The sequence below is a fragment of the Pelobates fuscus genome, unplaced genomic scaffold, assembly GCF_036172605.1.
Source record: "Pelobates fuscus isolate aPelFus1 unplaced genomic scaffold, aPelFus1.pri H_2, whole genome shotgun sequence".
NCBI classification, from domain to species: domain Eukaryota; kingdom Metazoa; phylum Chordata; class Amphibia; order Anura; family Pelobatidae; genus Pelobates; species Pelobates fuscus.
Genome location: NW_026961991.1, coordinates 156,969 through 176,711, shown reverse-complemented (window position 1 = coordinate 176,711; position 19,743 = coordinate 156,969). Strand labels below are relative to the sequence as shown.

At 43.9% G+C, this 19,743-nt stretch overlaps 1 protein-coding gene across 1 annotated transcript in view; it reads left to right on the top strand.

Annotated features, from left to right (window-relative positions):
- The window catches only part of LOC134585308 (glucokinase regulatory protein-like), a 152,228-nt gene that overhangs the window by 115,135 nt on the left and 17,350 nt on the right, over positions 1-19,743 (top strand). The window contains exons 8-13 of the mRNA XM_063440729.1: positions 426-479; positions 1,187-1,281; positions 1,374-1,479; positions 2,165-2,280; positions 8,382-8,480; positions 9,304-9,401. Of these exons, the coding sequence (XP_063296799.1) occupies positions 426-479; positions 1,187-1,281; positions 1,374-1,479; positions 2,165-2,280; positions 8,382-8,480; positions 9,304-9,401 (568 nt within the window). The remainder of the gene's footprint in view (positions 1-425; positions 480-1,186; positions 1,282-1,373; positions 1,480-2,164; positions 2,281-8,381; positions 8,481-9,303; positions 9,402-19,743) is intronic.

Sequence of the window (19,743 nt, the reverse complement as noted above, 5' to 3'; positions counted from 1 at the left end):
CCCCTATCAGCCTCTGTGCGCCCTCTACAGCTCCTATCACCCCCTTCACCCTTTACAGCCGCCAACACCCTGGGCAGCCCCTGTCACTCCCTTCACCCTCTACACTTCATTTCCAATTAACTGTCATAGTGACTCCACTACAAACATTACACTTAGTGTAAACATATCACTTACTCGTATATTTATTAAACAAACATTATCGATCACCAACAATTCTGACAAATTGTGATTCATTTGAAACCAAATGCACGTCTAGACTGCACCATTTAACCAATTAATGTACAGGATCGCATTGAAATTACAACTATGTACTCAATCTGATCACTGTTCTAGATCATATAAAATATTTGTTTTTATTTGGATAATCTGTATAGATTAGCCCTTTAAATAACTGATGTTAATTAAGCCCATGTGTCCTGTTCTAGGTCTGCGAGGGGAAAAGAAAAGTTGTCTATATTGGAATATCCTGTGGTTTGTCTGTGAGTATGATCCCTTCACCGGTCCATATACAGAGACCTGCTTCGTTCTGGTTTTATAATGACGGCACGCTTGCGAACATCACATATCTGCCACATCACCTTCTAGTCTTTCCTTAAAATATTGCACTATTTTCATATTTTTGTAGAAAACATTACGACAGACAGGTATTTATGAGGTTTACTTGTGGAGGTATTTTCTTCTGCATGTTAGAATTTATATTGACCGTTCAACTCTGGTATAGTTTTGATTTGGAATTCACTTTGATGTTTTAACAATTCACTCATACGTGCTCTTCTAAATGGGAAACCGTTAATAGGACGAGAACTTCATCTAAAGCCTATCACCGGCACTCAGGACTCTTGACCGCTTTGAGGTTAAACTGTTTTTAACTAGTTTCACACCTTGAGATGAAGGACCTCAATTAAGATAAAATTCTAATGGTGCCTTCAGTGTTACTTTAAGTTAAATCACTATTTTTTCCCCCCACAAAGTGTGTTCCTCTACGTTTTAATTCCCCACTTTTCAGAGTGCATAGAAACCTCTAATAATATCTTCTGGTCGTGTTAACTGGTTACAGTGCTGTTAGGCTGATACACGAGAATGATGGCCAGATGTGACAGATGTACTTATTACCTGTATCATGGTGATTTTAGGATTAAACACTAGGAGAGATTGGTTATCCAGCCTGTTCCTCTGTATTTTACAGGCTCCATTTATCGCAGGACAACTGGATTACTGTATGAGGAAACTAGACGTCTTTCTGCCGGTTTTGGTGGGATTTAACCCAGTTAACATGGCAAGGTCGGCTCAGATACAAATTGTCACCTGAGAGTAAACCGCGGATGAGCTGTGCAGACTGTTTATTCACCTTTCCTTAATTGTGTATTTCCTAGGAATGACAGCATTGAAGGATGGCAGTTTACATTTCGGCAAGTAGCAGAACGAATGCAGAACTTAAAAGACACACAACGAGCCTTTATACTCAACCCTGCAGTGGGAGTAAGTGACTAACCCAACCCTTCTCCTTTAGACCACCCACCTTGATTTCCTCACCCAGATCATCCCAAACAGGCTATCTTACCCAGACACACAATTTCGTGTCCAGACCACTCACACTGATCCTTACACCAGATCCACCCAGAGCAGACTCTCTTGTCCTCAACAATTCAACAAAAACTGATTATCTTAATCAGAAGATAATCTTTTTACCAAGACCACCCAAACAAAACCTTTCATCCAAAACACACAGCTCAGATCATTTTTATCCAGATCAAACTGATTTTCATCCCTTCTATTTATTCTCTTCCAAACTGACTCACTAACCCAAACCTAGAAAACCCCACTTGGTTATCCAGACCAAAACCCTGCAACCCAGGACAAAACAGCCCAAACCTAAAAGACACATCAACTGACACCGTCCTTAAACAAAACTCAGCTAGCTTGATGAATGTGTACAAGTTGATTATCTTAGTGGGTAATTTAATAGATATCAGGGCAATTTGGGACACAAATGTTGCGTTAATTTGTCTGAAATTAACTCATTTCAATATTAAATTGAGTTTATCAAATTAATGGGAAAGTGGACTGGTTGAAATTACCTACGAGCTAGGGCTGAATGTCGGTGGACCTGCTTAGGGATATGTTTGTACATTATGTTCATTGACCATTTCCTCCTCTATCTTAGCCTGAAGGTGTCAGTGGTTCTTCACGAATGAAAGGTGGAAGTGCTACCAAGATCCTGCTGGAGACCCTCTTTCTATTTGCACATAAAGCAGAGTCTAACGTTGCAGTGACTGAGGGGTGAGTACCCTCTTGCCTGTATTGCATGTTAAAGGGGGTAAATACTGGTTATGTCTGGTCTTTGGGAATATTACACCCTATGGAAGGCTGGTAGACAGTAAATATAAGATGGGGTAGTATTACGTTCTCAGAGTATCCATTCTTAAATAGACAACTCTATCTGACACCTTTTATCGCAGACTTTTTCTGTTAGTATAAATTTACAACTACTTATCCTCTTCTAAAGCTTTCATTCACAAATTATTATTAAAATAAATCAAAAACAACATATATCAATGACGTTGTGCATACTTCATTTAGTATTTTCTTTCTTAATAATTATAAATAAACTTTGAACAGCTAATATACAATATAAGAATTAGTTGCAATATTACAATATGTCCACCAGATGTCACTCAATCTGTTTAACCCCTTAAGGACACATGACGGAAATATTCCATAGTGATTCCCTTTTATTCCAGAAGTTGTGTCCTTAAGGGGTTAACCTTTTCTTCCGAAAATGTCCACAAGTCTTCCAACACCATCAATAATGCTGATATTGTATTTATATTTATTGCATGGTATATTTAGACTTAATGCATGGTGTATAGAATTTAAATGTGCACTAGCTTATTGATATAAAAGTTGTTGAGTATTCAGTCTTAGTTTATAGTACAATCTCTACAATCAGAGAAGAGATCTGTAATTTCTCTCCTTCCCCTACCAATACATCACCCAACCCCACTCCCTCCACAATTCTACACTAATTCGCACCTGCTACAGCGAGAGAGGTTTCTGCTCTGCTCTGGTCCTCCCGCCCCACCACCTGTTCCCTTGATCCTTTTCCCTTGTATCTCATCCATACTTTGTCTCCCTCTCTTGCTCTTCCTCTCACTAAAATTTGTAATCTCTCTCCTTTTCCTGTGGCACATTTCCCTCACCCCTCAAACATGCAACTGTAACCCCGATTCTGAAAAGCCCAACCTTGACCCCAACTCCCCATCCAACTACCGTCCTATCTCGCTACTGCCATTTGCCTCCAAGATCCTTGAGAGAGTTGTGTACACCAGATTTACTGACTTTCTCGAATCCAACTCTCTGCTTGACCCCCTTCAGTCTGGATTCTGCCCTGGTCATTCTGTCAAAACGGCTGTGACCAAGTATCCAACGATTTCATTGCTGCTAAATCTTGCGCCCATTACTCTATTCTAATTCTCCTTGATCTCTCTGCTGTCTTTGACACTGTTGATCATCAGCAACTTCATCGCATCCTTCGTAATTTTGGTCTACGGGATACTGCTCTCTCCTGGTGCTCCTCCTACCTTTCCCAGCGCTCTTTCAGTGTTTATTTCTCTGACTCTGCCTCTTCCCCCCAACCACTCTCTGTTGGTGTCCTCAAAGGTTCTGTCCTTGGTCCCCTACATTTTTCCATCTATACTGCCTCTCTTTGTAAACTCATCAGCTCCTTTGGCTTCCGTTATCATTTCTATGCAGATGACACACAAATCTACTTGTCCTCTCCTGATCTCACTCCGCCCATCTTGACTTGTGTCTTTGACTGCCTCTCTGCGATTTCCAACTGGATTGCTGCTCACTTCCTTAAACTCAACCTGTCCAAAACAGAACTTCTGGTCTTTCTTCCCTCAAGTGTTGCTACTCCCGTGTCTGTCTCCCTCCAAGTCAACAGCGCTACCATCACCTCTACCTCGCAGGCTCGCTGCCTAAGTGTTCTTTTTTACTCAAACCTCTCCTTCACCCCTAATGCCCAATCAATCGCCAAATCCTGTCGCTTCCATCTCAAAAACATAGCGTGCGTCCGCCCCTATTTAACGCAGGATGCGGCTAAGTTGCTGGTCCATTCTGTTGTTCTCTCTCACCTTAACTACTGCAATCTCCTTCTCAGTGGTCTTACGTGTTCCCAGCTTGCACCACTGCAATCTATAACGAATGTGGCGGCGAGGCTAATTTTCCTGTCCGCTCGCACCTCTCACGCCTCCCCGCTCTGTCAGTCCCTGCATTAGCTTCCAGTTAGATATAGGGCTTAATTTAAAATCTGGTGCTGCTGCTCCAACCTACCTATCCTCCCTAATACACAATTATGTCCCGCCGAGGCCCCTGCGCTCTGCCAAAGACCTACGTATATCCTCTGTCCGTACTTCCACCTCGCCTCCAAGACATCCCCGGGGCTGCACCTCTTCTGTGGAACTCCCTTCCCTTCTCCGTAAGAATTTCACCCAGTCTCCACTCATTCAAAAAATCATTGAAAACTCACTTCTTCAAGAAAGCATATCAATTAAACTGCTAGCAGATTTTCATCCTCCACCCCCATGACTCCTCTCCTGCAACTGTCAAAAATTACCTACTAAGCCCTCAGTGAATACTTTTCTAACAACCTACTTCGTACCCCTACTTTTACTTTTTGTGTCACTATACCCCACTACCTCTAGCATGTAAGCTCATTGAGCAGGGCCCTCCACCCCCTCCACGTCCAGTTGTCTGTTTACAATTACATGTCTGTTAGTCCACCCATTGTACAGCGCTACAGAATCTGATGGCGCTATATAAATAATAATAGTAGTAGACTTGTGCATTTAGTTTAACACTCTCACAGTATCTAGTAGTCCGGTACACTGACAGCATCCAGCAATCCTGGGACTCCAGTACACTCTCACAGTATCCAGCACTCCTCGAACTCCAGTACACTCTCACAGTATCCAGCCCTCCTGGTACTCCGGTAAACTCTCACAGTACCCAGCCCTCCTGGTACTCCAGTACACTCTCACAGTATCCAGCCCTCCTGGTACTCCGGTAAACTCTCACAGTATCCAGCAATCCTGGGACTCCAGTACACTCTCACAGTATCCAGCCCTCCTGGTACTCCGGTAAACTCTCACAGTATCCAGCACTCCTGGTACTCCGGTAAACTCTCACAGTATCCAGCACTCCTGGTACTCCGGTATACTCTCACAGTATCCAGAAATCCTGGGACTCCAGTAAACTCTCACAGTATCCAGCCCTCCTGGTACTCCGGTACGCTCTCACAGTATCCAGCCCTCCTGGTACTCCGGTAAACTCTTACAGTATCCAGCCCTCCTGGTACTCCAGTATACTCTCACAGTATCCAGCATTCCTGGTACTCCAGCACACTCTCACAGTATCCAGCACTCCTGGTACTCCGGTAAACTCTTACAGTATCCAGCACTCCTGGTACTCCGGTAAACTCTCACAGTATCCAGCACTCCTGGTACTCCGGTACACTCTCACAGTATCCAGCCCTCCTGGTACTCCGGTATACTCTCACAGTATCTAGCACTCCTGGTAGTCCAGCACACTCTCACAGTATCCAGCATTCCTGGTACTCCACTAAACTCTCACAGTATCCAGCCCTCTTGGTACTCCGCTAAACTCTCACAGTATCCAGCACTCCTGGTATTCCGGTACACTCTCACAGTATCCAGCACTCCTGGTACTCCGGTACACTCTCACAGTATCCAGCACTCCTGGTACTCAGGTACACTCTCACAGTATCCAGCACTCCTGGTACCCCGGTAAACTCTCACAGTATCAAGCACTCCTGGTACTCCGGTACACTCTCACAGTATCCAGCACTCCTGGTATTCCGTTACACTCTCACAGTATCCAGCACTCCTGGTACCCCGGTAAACTCTCACAGTATCCAGCACTCCTGGTACTCCGGTACACTCTCACAGTATCCAGCACTCCTGGTACTCCGGTAAACTCTCACAGTATCCAGCACTCCTGGTACTCCGGTATACTCTCACAGTATCCAGCAATCCTGGGACTCCAGTACACTCTCACAGTATCCAGCCCTCCTGGTACTCCGGTAAACTCTCACAGTATCCAGCCCTCCTGGTACTCCAGTAAACTCTCACAGTATCCAGCCCTCCTGGTACTCCGGTACGCTCTCACAGTATCCAGCCCTCCTGGTACTCCGGTAAACTCTCACAGTATCCAGCCCTCCTGGTACTCCGGTATACTCTCACAGTATCCAGCATTCCTGGTACTCCAGCACACTCTCACAGTATCCAGCACTCCTGGTACTCCGGTAAACTCTCACAGTATCCAGCACTCCTGGTACTCCGGTAAACTCTCACAGTATCCAGCACTCCTTGGTACTCCGGTACACTCTCACAGTATCCAGCCCTCCTGGTACTCCGGTATACTCTCACAGTATCTAGCACTCCTGGTAGTCCAGCACACTCTCACAGTACCCAGCCCTCCTGGTACTCCAGTACACTCTCACAGTATCCAGCCCTCCTGGTACTCCGGTAAACTCTCACAGTATCCAGCAATCCTGGGACTCCAGTACACTCTCACAGTATCCAGCCCTCCTAGTACTCCGGTAAACTCTCACAGTATCCAGCACTCCTGGTACTCCGGTAAACTCTCACAGTATCCAGCACTCCTGGTACTCCGGTATACTCTCACAGTATCCAGCATTCCTGGTACTCCAGCACACTCTCACAGTATCCAGCACTCCTGGTACTCCGGTAAACTCTTACAGTATCCAGCACTCCTGGTACTCCGGTAAACTCTCACAGTATCCAGCACTCCTGGTACTCCGGTACACTCTCACAGTATCCAGCCCTCCTGGTACTCCGGTATACTCTCACAGTATCTAGCACTCCTGGTAGTCCAGCACACTCTCACAGTATCCAGCATTCCTGGTACTCCACTAAACTCTCACAGTATCCAGCCCTCTTGGTACTCCGCTAAACTCTCACAGTATCCAGCACTCCTGGTATTCCGGTACACTCTCACAGTATCCAGCAATCCTGGGACTCCAGTACACTCTCACAGTATCCAGCCCTCCTGGTACTCCGGTAAACTCTCACAGTATCCAGCACTCCTGGTACTCCGGTAAACTCTCACAGTATCCAGCACTCCTGGTACTCCGGTATACTCTCACAGTATCCAGAAATCCTGGGACTCCAGTAAACTCTCACAGTATCCAGCCCTCCTGGTACTCCGGTACGCTCTCACAGTATCCAGCCCTCCTGGTACTCCGGTAAACTCTTACAGTATCCAGCCCTCCTGGTACTCCAGTATACTCTCACAGTATCCAGCATTCCTGGTACTCCAGCACACTCTCACAGTATCCAGCACTCCTGGTACTCCGGTAAACTCTTACAGTATCCAGCACTCCTGGTACTCCGGTAAACTCTCACAGTATCCAGCACTCCTGGTACTCCGGTACACTCTCACAGTATCCAGCCCTCCTGGTACTCCGGTATACTCTCACAGTATCTAGCACTCCTGGTAGTCCAGCACACTCTCACAGTATCCAGCATTCCTGGTACTCCACTAAACTCTCACAGTATCCAGCCCTCTTGGTACTCCGCTAAACTCTCACAGTATCCAGCACTCCTGGTACTCCGGTACACTCTCACAGTATCCAGCACTCCTGGTACTCCGGTACACTCTCACAGTATCCAGCACTCCTGGTACTCCGGTACACTCTCACAGTATCCAGCACTCCTGGTACCCCGGTAAACTCTCACAGTATCCAGCACTCCTGGTACTCCGGTACACTCTCACAGTATCCAGCACTCCTGGTACCCCGGTAAACTCTCACAGTATCCAGCACTCCTGGTACTCCGGTACACTCTCACAGTATCCAGCACTCCTGGTACCCCGGTAAACTCTCACAGTATCCAGCACTCCTGGTACTCTGGTGCACTCTCACAGTATCCAGCACTCCTGGTACCCCGGTAAACTCTCACAGTATCCAGCACTCCTGGTACTCCGGTACACTCTCACAGTATCCAGCACTCCTGGTACTCTGGTACACTCTCACAGTATCCAGCACTCCTGGTACTCTGGTACACTCTCACAGTATCCAGCACTCCTGGTACTCAGGTACACTCTCACAGTATCTAGCACTCCTGGTACTCCAGTACGCTTTCACAGTATCCAGCACTCCTGGTACTCTGGTACACTCTCACAGTATCCAGCACTCCTGGTACTCCGGTACACTCTCACAGTATCCAGCACTCCTGGTACTCCGGTACACTCTTAAAGTATCTGTGAGTCAAGCAGGTTGTAGTGCAGACTCAGGATTGTGGTCCATGATAATTCCATGCTATGTGTGTTTATTTCAGGTGTCTATTAGAAATTCTCAGGACATATGAGAGAGCTCACAAGGTGACATATTCACAGAGTAAGAAGATAGCAGCCCTGATGAAACAATCTGCAACAAGGTGAGCACTGATTAGCCCCCCCCCCCCCCCCCCGTGTAAACGGTATGAAAAGTATCCAGCAGATGGCAGCAGATTATCAAACCCCGTCCATATTATTGGCCAATATAACATTCAACCGTGAATCAGCCAGAGCAGAGATTAGTAAGAGTTTATCTCTCTCCTACAGCTACTATCTTCACTTTGTTACTCTGACAAATACCATACAATAATGAAAGCAACCTCATATAACCAATGATTGTCCCGGTAGTCCAGACAGACCCGTATTAACCCCAAAACCCATAAACCAACAATACTAACAGTAACTCAGACAGACCCGTATTAACCCCAAAACCCATAAACCAACAATAGTTACAGTAACACAGACAGACCTGTATTAACCCCAAAATCCATAAACCAACAATACTAACAGTAACTCAGACAGACCCGTATTAACCCCAAAACCCATAAACCAACAATCGTTACAGTAACACAGACAGACCCCGTATTAACCCCAAAACCCATAAACCAACAATAGTTACAGTAACACAGACAGACCCGTATTAACCCCAAAACCCATAAACCAACAATAGTTACAGTAACACAGACAGACCCGTATTAACCCCAAAACCCATAAACCAACAATAGTTACAGTAACACAGACAGACCCGTATTAACCCAAAACCCATAAACCAATGATAGATCTAGTAACAGACAGACCCCGTATTAACCCCAAAAGCCATAAACCAATGATGGATCTAGTAACAGACAGATCCCATGTGGTCATCATGTTAAAGAAATCCCTCTAATTCCATGAAATTACTCTAGCATGGTCTTTCTGTTGCAGCCTGCAGAAGAAGAGCCACTTGTACATTGTTGGCTGGGGTACGTTGGGTGTAATGGGCATTATGGATGCCGCGGAGTGTGTTCCTACCTTTCACGCAGGTACCATTTTTTGCTTTGTTTTTGTCCCATACTACATAATTTACAGTAACCTAACCAGAGAATTCTGTCTTCACTCATTATGGTATTATATATATTATATATGGTTTTATGCATGGCTGTGATCATTTCCATTTACTATCATTGGACCTTTGTGAAGATCAACCAAAAACTCCTGGGAAGCAAACAGAACTATTACACACAAAAAAAAAACATATTTTAGCTTTTTTTTTTTTTTTTTATCATTAAGAGCATTGAGTCAGTGGCGTACTAAGAGGGGGGCTGGGAGGGCGGTCGACACCAAGTGCCAATCAGTAGGGGCGTGACCGGGGCACACTTAGACAAGGGTGGCTTTTTTGCGCCCTATGTCTGATGTAAGGCACCTGTGATGCAGGCTATCTCCCACATCGAACGACACAGTTCAATCTATATCAACAGCAGCTCCTTTCCTCTCACATCCTGCGGGGCGCAATGCATGCCGGAGCGTTGCCATGACAACCCGCGGCAATGCTCTCACGGGATGTGAGAGGAGAGGAGCTGCTGCTGATATAGATTGAACTGTGTCGTTCGATGTGGGAGATAGCCTGTGTCTTTGATGGTAGTGTGAGATTGGTTAGGGTTAGATTACTGCCTAGCTAATGCTATTTCCACTTACACTAACTTTAAGTGGGAGAAAAGAAGCCTGGGTAATTGATACTAGTGTGAAACTGGTTGTTAGGCTACTGCTGTGTCCTGCAGGGAAACCTGTAAAAGACTACCGAACTTGACCGACCGTTAGCACTGATTTCAGGGAACTGTTTTGGGCATAGGGCCATGTGCACGGTCGGTCAAAATTATGACTTCCAGGAAATTCCTGAACCTCATTAACTGATCTGGGTGATGTTTTTGATATGTTGGTCACCCAGATCGGGGCTATCATGGGATGTAACTTTTGTGGGGTTTTATGTTATTTTAAGGTGCTCTGGGGGTTTTATAAAAATGTGTGTTTTTTCTGTGCTTGGAAATAATTGGATCAGATTAGTACAGTTCCTGATCCAATTATCTCCCAAGCACAGAGGAGGGATTATCTGGTTATGTATGGGAGTGTCCTGGACCTGAGAGCCAATACAATGCTGTGTTTGTTTCTGCTGTAGTCTACTCTCAGGTCCAAGGGGAGTGCCCCATGCATGGGGATTGGCATATAAGGCTAGTTGTGGCTGCCATTAAATTATTCCAGCTTGCACTCCCTGTTATTGGAGGGAAGGAATATTTAACCCCTGTGTCTGCTGTTCCAGCATGCAGGGAATTTAACGGGTAAAGTCCTTGTAAGGACTAGTGCTCCCAGGGCTGAGTGTCGTCCAGTGCCTGGGGTGTCTAGAGCGAATTCCCCATTTGGCTAAAGGAAGGAGCGGTTCCAGGGCCCCAGTCAAGCCACAACGACTGAGGGCAAGAGTGCTGAGGTTTATCCCCTGTTCCAACTAGGAAGCGGTTCTTGGCGGAGGTACCCAGCCAGGGTACAGGGAGCTCCATTACATGCTGTGATTGTGGCTTCACCCCACAAATGTGTCACTTAGGAACAAAATTAAAAGTATCTACTTCATTTAGACAAAGTAAATCTTGTTCCTGCATATTGGCGAGAGGTAGTGTGGTCCTCAACCATAGCAAGCTTATCTACTGAGCTAAATGTTAGGTTCTATGCTTGTGAGTATAACATCACTTCAATATACTTTGTGTGTTTAAACAATATTATACTATATATCCTTTCTTTTCTGGGATTACTTGTATGACTGCTTGGTAAGGTGAGAATATCCTTTTAATATACCTACCAGAGGGGAGTGGTCGCCTAAACAGACCCAGAAGCCTTTACAGTCAGAGCAAGGTTTAATAGCTCTGTAATATGTGAGTTCTCCATTTGCCCCTTTTTTATAATATTAGTTGAGAGGTTTTACACTGTTTTGTAACTGTGGTGTTCTATTAAAGGTACACATACCGGATTGTAGAAATATTAAATTACCAGATAAGTGACACATTTTTGGTGAAAACACTGTCACATTTTATTATTTATATTCTGATTGCATTCACTGTAAATTGTATTGTATTGTTTTTTGTGTGTTTATTTGAGAATTGCACATAACAGTGTAGTAGCTACTGATTACATCTATTATCACTTACAAATGTATTTATTTACATAGTTTATTAAACAAAACTAGCCCTTTGCACAACAATTATTAGCTCACAACCAGTGTCACTTACACTGTCTTTGAATGGAAGAAAGCCTGGGTCATTGATCGTAGTGTGAGACTGGTGGTTAAGTTACTGCTGTGCTTAGTCACTACCAGTGTCACTTACACTGTCTTTAAATGGAAGGTAGTCCGTGTCTTGATTCTAGTGTGAGACTGGTGGTTAGGTTACTGCTGTGCTTAGTCACTACTTACACTGTCTTTGAATGGAAGAAAGCCTGGGTCATTGATCGTAGTGTGAGACTGGTGGTTAGGTTAATGCTGTGCTTACTCACTACTTACACTGTCTTTGAATGGAAGAAAGCCTGTGTCATTGATTCTAGTGTGAGACTGGTGGTTAGGCTAATGCTGTGCTTAGTCACTACCAGTGTCACTTACACTGTCTTTGAATGGAAGAAAGCCTGGGTCATTGATCATAGTGTGAGACTGGTGGTTAGGTTAATGCTGTGCTTACTCACTACTTACACTGTCTTTGAATGGAAGAAAGCTTGAGTCATTGATCCTAGTGTGAGACTGATGGTTAGGTTAATGCTGTGCTTAGTCACTACCAGTGTCACTTACATTGTCTTTGAATGGAAGAAAGCCCGGGTCATTGATCGTAGTGTGAGACTGGTGGTCAAGTTACTGCTGTGCCTAGCCCTACCAGTGTCACTCACTCACTTTGATTGGGGAATAGCCTGATGCATTGATCCTAGTGTGAGACTGGTAATTTTTCTGCTGTTAGCTACTGATGTGCCATTTATTCTCGAGTATGCCAGCTGTGCATCCTGTCGATGGCATTTAATCAAGGAGCAGATCAAAGCAGCTAATGACTTAAACTGACTGGGAGGACTATCCACTGTTTGGAGCTGAGATACAGCCTCTGCTTTCTGTATGACTCAAAACAACCCCATTGCCAAGTTTTTACATGAGCTCTGCAAAAGTTATCCCTGATTGATGACCTCTGCCAATGTTTGTCCTACTCAATGCCCTCTGCCAAGGTTTTCCATGCCCAATGCACTCTGCTTAAGAGTTTTCCAGCTCTCTGTTATCTCTGTCCAAAGGAAGGCTTCACAGCCGAAACGTTGGGGTTTCATTTCTCCTGCTCTTGGTCAGTATACCTTTTTTAATGGGTTTTTGCATTTAGCACTTTACTTACATTGTGGTTTTGGTACTATATACTGGTTTAGCACTATACTATGCACTTTATCTCTGCTATAATGATGCTTTGTTGTATTTTCTATGCATAAATAAATACTCTTTATGTGCAAAACTGTGGTGTGCCTTGGGATCATTTCTTATTTTTTATTACATGTATATATCTGGTATGGGAACTGATTCTCTTCCTTTAAGAGCACCTTGTACCTTATGAACCACACACGTATTACCCATTTTTCAGTAGAGCTCTTCCTGTAATTTTATGTTTGTACAAAGGGTTCTTACTGCCTGCCACCTTCTGCCAAGGTCCTCCCTTCCATCGCCATCTGTTATTTTTTACCAAGAACTTTTGTTAACAATAAAGGTTTTCAAGTTCCCTTTTACTCCATTGGATTAACGCCATCCGTTGCTTTAACAGACTCAGCTGTACATTTTGATTGATAAAGAAACGTGTCTACAGAGGGCTCAGTGACCAATAACGGTTTCTGTTTTCCCACAATACTTTATTACACTGTCCAGTTTAAGGTGTTTGTCAATTTGTATCTGCAGGATGTCATGTAATGAAAGTAATATAACAAGCAAATGGGGGTGTGGATCACATTAACCTCAGGCACCATTCATGACTCTCAGGAGCAATAGGAGAGGAGTTGGAAATCTGCATCATGTGGAATAACGCACATTGTAATCCTCATAAAGTCAAGATCGCAATAACATAACTTTCCCTGATCTGTGGATCGATCCTATGGCGAAAATAACCTTTCCACTGGTTTTTGGAGGGGCCTGTTTGCCAGCATCCTACCCTGTGACTATGGCCCCTGCAATAGACCTGGCTAAAATACTTACCCAATTGCACTTACCAGGCTCTGTTCGTGCAATTGGGACTATATGGTTCGTTTACCGAACAGTCACACGAACCAGAGACCACCCTGGAGCTTGTTAAGCTTAATTGATACATTGTTGCAATTTCCACCTCTGTGGTCTAAGTGTTCGTCTGGGTGGCTGCAATTCCTATGGACGACCAAGAGGTGACGGCCATCTTGTCTACCTGCGGTGGGTCAAATAAATGACTTCCAGGAAATGCCTAAAAACCTGAACTGATCTGGGTGATTTTTGGATATGTTTGTCACCCAGATCAGGGCTATCAGGGCATGTAACATTTGTGGGGTTTAAATGTAATTTAGGGTACTTTTGGGGTGTTTTTGAAAATTATGTTTTTTCTGTGCTTGGAGATAATTGGATTATAATTAGTACAGTTACTGATCCAATTATCTCCCAGGCAGAGGGGAGGGATTGTATGCTTGTGTGTGGGAGTGTTGTGCCTTGTAACCTTATTGTTATTGGTCTGTGGAGTTTCAAATCAGTCCCCCACAAGGTCCCTGTGGGCGTACCCCTTGCATGGGGATTGTCATAAAAGGCCAGTGTGGCTACCATTAAACCAATCCTGCTTAACCCTCAACACGCATCCTTGGCTCGTGATTGTAGCTATAATCCCTGCTCCTGGGATTGTTCTTTGGATAACTATACAGACTATACCACTAGCTCTTATAAGAGCTTCACAGCTATACTCTCTTGGAGGAGAGGACTTCCCACTGAGAGCTGGATCCAGGAGTAAGGTCCATGGTGGAAAGGTACGGCGAGACCCCAGCCAAGCTGCGGTGGCTAGGGGGGCTACAGTGCTGATGGTGTCCGGTACGGTGCTCATGGTACTCAAGCCGACTAGGAAGCAACGATTGGCGGAGGCACCCAGTCGGGGTGCCAGGCAGTCCGTCACAGATCCTGCCTGCTTACATAAGGAATCAGGACAGTGAATTACAGTATATCCCCTAAAGACCATAAAAACAGCCCCAAGAATTCAATTCAATAGGAGAAAAGCTCTGACAGCACTTTGTGTGGTCCTTCATCCCACCAGACCCCAGACTCACCTAGTCCAAGCTCTGTCATAGATCTGGCAGCTCTGGACACACCACACTAAAATATTCTATTTATTTAAACAATTATCACATGATTTGGCAATTTCTTGCCTCATAAATATATTACTGACGCCTTTGAGAATGGTGTGTGATAATGAGAATTCCCTTACACTACCCACAATGCAACATCAACCCCAAAACACGTCTGCTTTGAAAGCACTGCAAGCCCCTGGTTTGGCTCTGTGGGTATAAGGGGTGTGTTCACTAAGCACTGAGTTGCAGTGAATTGAAAACCAAATGTTAAAATTCAGTTGTGACTGCAGATCCGGTGGAGAGTTTTCCCAAACCCATTATTTTAACCTGATTTTTCAAATTCCAATTCACAGTTTAGTAAACAAACCTCTATGGCTTCATATAATCCAGTTAAACACAGAGGAGCATTGTGGGTGAGAATGATATAGCCGAGTATATATCTCTCTGTCTGTTTGTTTTCCAGTCGCGTACACCGTTAGCGTGTGTGGAAATAGCATAACAATATATTAGAGACAGAAACTGCTGATAAATGGTGAAAGTAGCCTTGGAACCCGCAGTATTGATGAACAACTTGTAAAATGTGATCCAGTAACAGATCTATGAAAAGACTTGTTTCTATGAGCTGTGGAGGCAGGTACAGAGCAGATGGGGCAATGCCCACAGAAACTGGGCAAGAATGTTTGGCTACCCAGGGTAAGATGTATTTGTGATGTGGTGTGTGGTGGGTGTTTATTTCCATTTAATTCGGTTATTTTAAAAAAAAGAACATTTTGCCCCCTCTAGTGCCTCCTGTGTACATTTTATTCGGGGAGTGGGTCTTACTGTAGTGCCAACCCTGGGTTCCTACCAGATTGTTTTGCAATTAAAAATATACACATAGAGTAAATAACGAATGATCAGCATTTTGCTTGAAAAAAATCTTGTTGTGTCTGTCTGTCTGCCCTAGTTCTTTATTTTAGTACTCCCCTCATCAGTAGCTGGGAATACTGCAAGGAGGGTTGCACCCTGCCATATCCATGTTCTCTGATGATGACCCTTCATACACAGCTAATCTGCTGTAAAAGGATTTCTGGCATCACCCATTGGGTTTGCATTGGACCAGCAGCTTCTGAATGCCCTATAAGACAGGCCTGCACAGTGTTCTGTCTTCTATAGCTGTCATTGGGTAACAGCATCAGGGAAGGAGTCTGGCCCATTTACCAAACACGTCTATATATCAGTTTATATATATATTGGTTTTTATTTATATATATATTGGTTTATGTTGTTGAACAGACCATGAGCTCTAATTGGTTCAGGTTTGAGTACACCAGGTTAAAAAGTCCAACAAATCAGGGGGAAGATTTCTAAATTCTAGGGGTCAATTCTAAGGGCCCCCCATCTTCACCAGCCACCACTGTTTATGAGTGTTTAGATAATTCCTGAATTATTATAGATACATGTGATATGGATGTGTGGCTGTGCTACATTGTATTCTAATGATTTCTCATTCCCGTTCTCTCTGGTGAAATACAGAGACAGAGGGTACAAATAGTAAGCCATATCTGTAATTTAGAAAGCACTCGGTCACACGTTTAAATGCACTAAATAAGGGAGAGGTAATTAATGCTCGGCTTAGATAGATCAGAATTTACCAGTTATCTCAGACACCGGAGATTCTCCACACGGTTTGCTTGTTATATGTGAAGGTTAAATTTTGGGGAAAACCCAGACTCATTTCCTGATCCTTCCAGTCTAACTCTATGATTCTGGAATGGTGCGTCATATGCTCAGAATGTGGAAGATGCCAATAGTTCATTACTTATTTTGTACCGTGACTATTTCCACCAAAGCAGAACCGTCACTGCTCTGTCCTCATTCCATCAACCAGTAAACACTATTCAAATAGTCACTGGGTGAAAAATGCAGTGGGTGGAAGTAAAAACACACTTACCTCCTCTACACTTCCATGTTCAGGGCAAAGGTACTATCCTTGGTGCAGTGTATTGCACGTTCACAGACACGATCTGGGCTATTCACATTGTATGTTCACAGACACGATCTGAACTATACACATTGCATGTTCACAGACACGATCTGGACTATACACATTGCATGTACAGAGACACGATCTGGACTATACACATTGCATGTACAGAGACACGATCTGAACTATACACATTGCATGTACAGAGACACGATCTGGGCTATTCACATTGCATGTACACAGACACGATCTGGACTATACACATTGCATGTTCACAGACACGATCTGAACTATACACATTGCATGTACAGAGACACGATCTGAACTATACACATTGTATGTTCACAGACACGATCTGGACTATACAAATTGCATGTACAGAGACACGATCTGGACTATACACATTGCATGTTCACAGACACGATCTGAACTATACACATTGCATGTACAGAGACACGATCTGGACTATACAAATTGCATGTACAGAGACACGATCTGGACTATACACATTGCATGTTCACAGACATGATCTGAACTATACACATTGCATGTACAGAGACACGATCTGAACTATACACATTGTATGTTCACAGACACGATCTGGGCTATACACATTGCATGTTCACAGACACGATCTGGACTATACACATTGTATGTTCACAGACACGATCTGGGCTATTCACATTGCATGTACAGAGACACGATCTGGGCTATTCACATTGTATGTTCACAGACACGATCTGGGCTATACACATTGCATGTTCACAGACACGATCTGGACTATACACATTGTATGTTCACAGCCACGATCTGGGCTATTCACATTGCATGTACAGAGACACGATCTGGGCTATTCACATTGCATGTACAGAGACACGATCTGGGCTATACACATTGCATGTACAGAGACACGATCTGGACTATACACATTGCATGTACAGAGACACGATCTGAACTATACACATTGCATGTACAGAGACACGATCTGAACTATACACATTGCATGTACAGAGACACGATCTGGACTATACACATTGCATGTACAGAGACACGATCTGGGCTATACACATTGCATGTACAGAGACACGATCTGGACTATACACATTGCATGTACAGAGACACGATCTGGACTATACACATTACATGTTCACAGACACGATCTGGACTATACACATTGCATGTACAGAGACACGATCTGAACTATACACATTGTATGTTCACAGACACGATCTGGACTATACAAATTGCATGTACAGAGACACGATCTGGACTATACACATTGCATGTTCACAGACACGATCTGAACTATACACATTGCATGTACAGAGACACGATCTGGACTATACAAATTGCATGTACAGAGACACGATCTGGACTATACACATTGCATGTTCACAGACACGATCTGAACTATACACATTGCATGTACAGAGACACGATCTGAACTATACACATTGTATGTTCACAGACACGATCTGGGCTATACACATTGCATGTTCACAGACACGATCTGGACTATACACATTGTATGTTCACAGACACGATCTGGGCTATTCACATTGCATGTACAGAGACACGATCTGGGCTATTCACATTGTATGTTCACAGACACGATCTGGGCTATACACATTGCATGTTCACAGACACGATCTGGACTATACACATTGTATGTTCACAGCCACGATCTGGGCTATTCACATTGCATGTACAGAGACACGATCTGGGCTATTCACATTGCATGTACAGAGACACGATCTGGGCTATACACATTGCATGTACAGAGACACGATCTGGACTATACACATTGCATGTACAGAGACACGATCTGAACTATACACATTGCATGTACAGAGACACGATCTGAACTATACACATTGCATGTACAGAGACACGATCTGGACTATACACATTGCATGTACAGAGACACGATCTGGGCTATACACATTGCATGTACAGAGACACGATCTGGACTATACACATTGCATGTACAGAGACACGATCTGGACTATACACATTGCATGTTCACAGACACGATCTGGACTATACACATTGCATGTACAGAGACACGATCTGGGCTATACACATTGCATGTACAGAGACACGATCTGGACTATACACATTGCATGTTCACAGACACGATCTGGGCTATTCACATTGCATGTACAGAGACACGATCTGGACTATTCACATTGTATGTACAGAGACACGATCTGGACTATACACATTGCATGTACAGAGACACGATCTGGGCTATACACATTGCATGTACAGAGACACGATCTGGACTATACACATTGCATGTACAGAGACAATCTGGACTATTCACATTGTATGTACAGAGACACGATCTGGACTATACACATTGCATGTACAGAGACACGATCTGGGCTATACACATTGCATGTACAGAGACACGATCTGGACTATACACATTGCATGTAAAGAGACACGATCTGAACTATACACATTGCATGTACAGAGACACGATCTAAACTATACACATTGCATGTACAGAGACACGATCTGGGCTATACACATTGCATGTTCACAGACACGATCTGGACTATACACATTGCATGTACAGAGACACGATCTGGGCTATACACATTGCATGTACAGAGACACTATCTGGACTATACACATTGCATGTACAGAGACACGATCTGGACTATACACATTGCATGTACAGAGACACGATCTGGACTATACACATTGCATGTACAGAGACACAATCTGGACTATACACATTGTATGTACAGACACAATCTGGACTATACACATTGCATGTACAGAGACACGATCTGGGCTATACACATTGCATGTGCAGAGATACGATCTGGGCTATTCACATTGCATGTACAGAGACACTATCTGGGCTATTCACATTGCATGTACAGAGACACTATCTGGGCTATTCACATTGCATGTACAGAGACATGATCTGGGCTATTCACATTGCATGTACAGAGACACTATCTGGGCTATTCACATTGCATGTACAGAGACACTATCTGGGCTATTCACATTGTATGTACAGAGACACGATCTGGACTATACACATTGCATGTACAGAGACACGA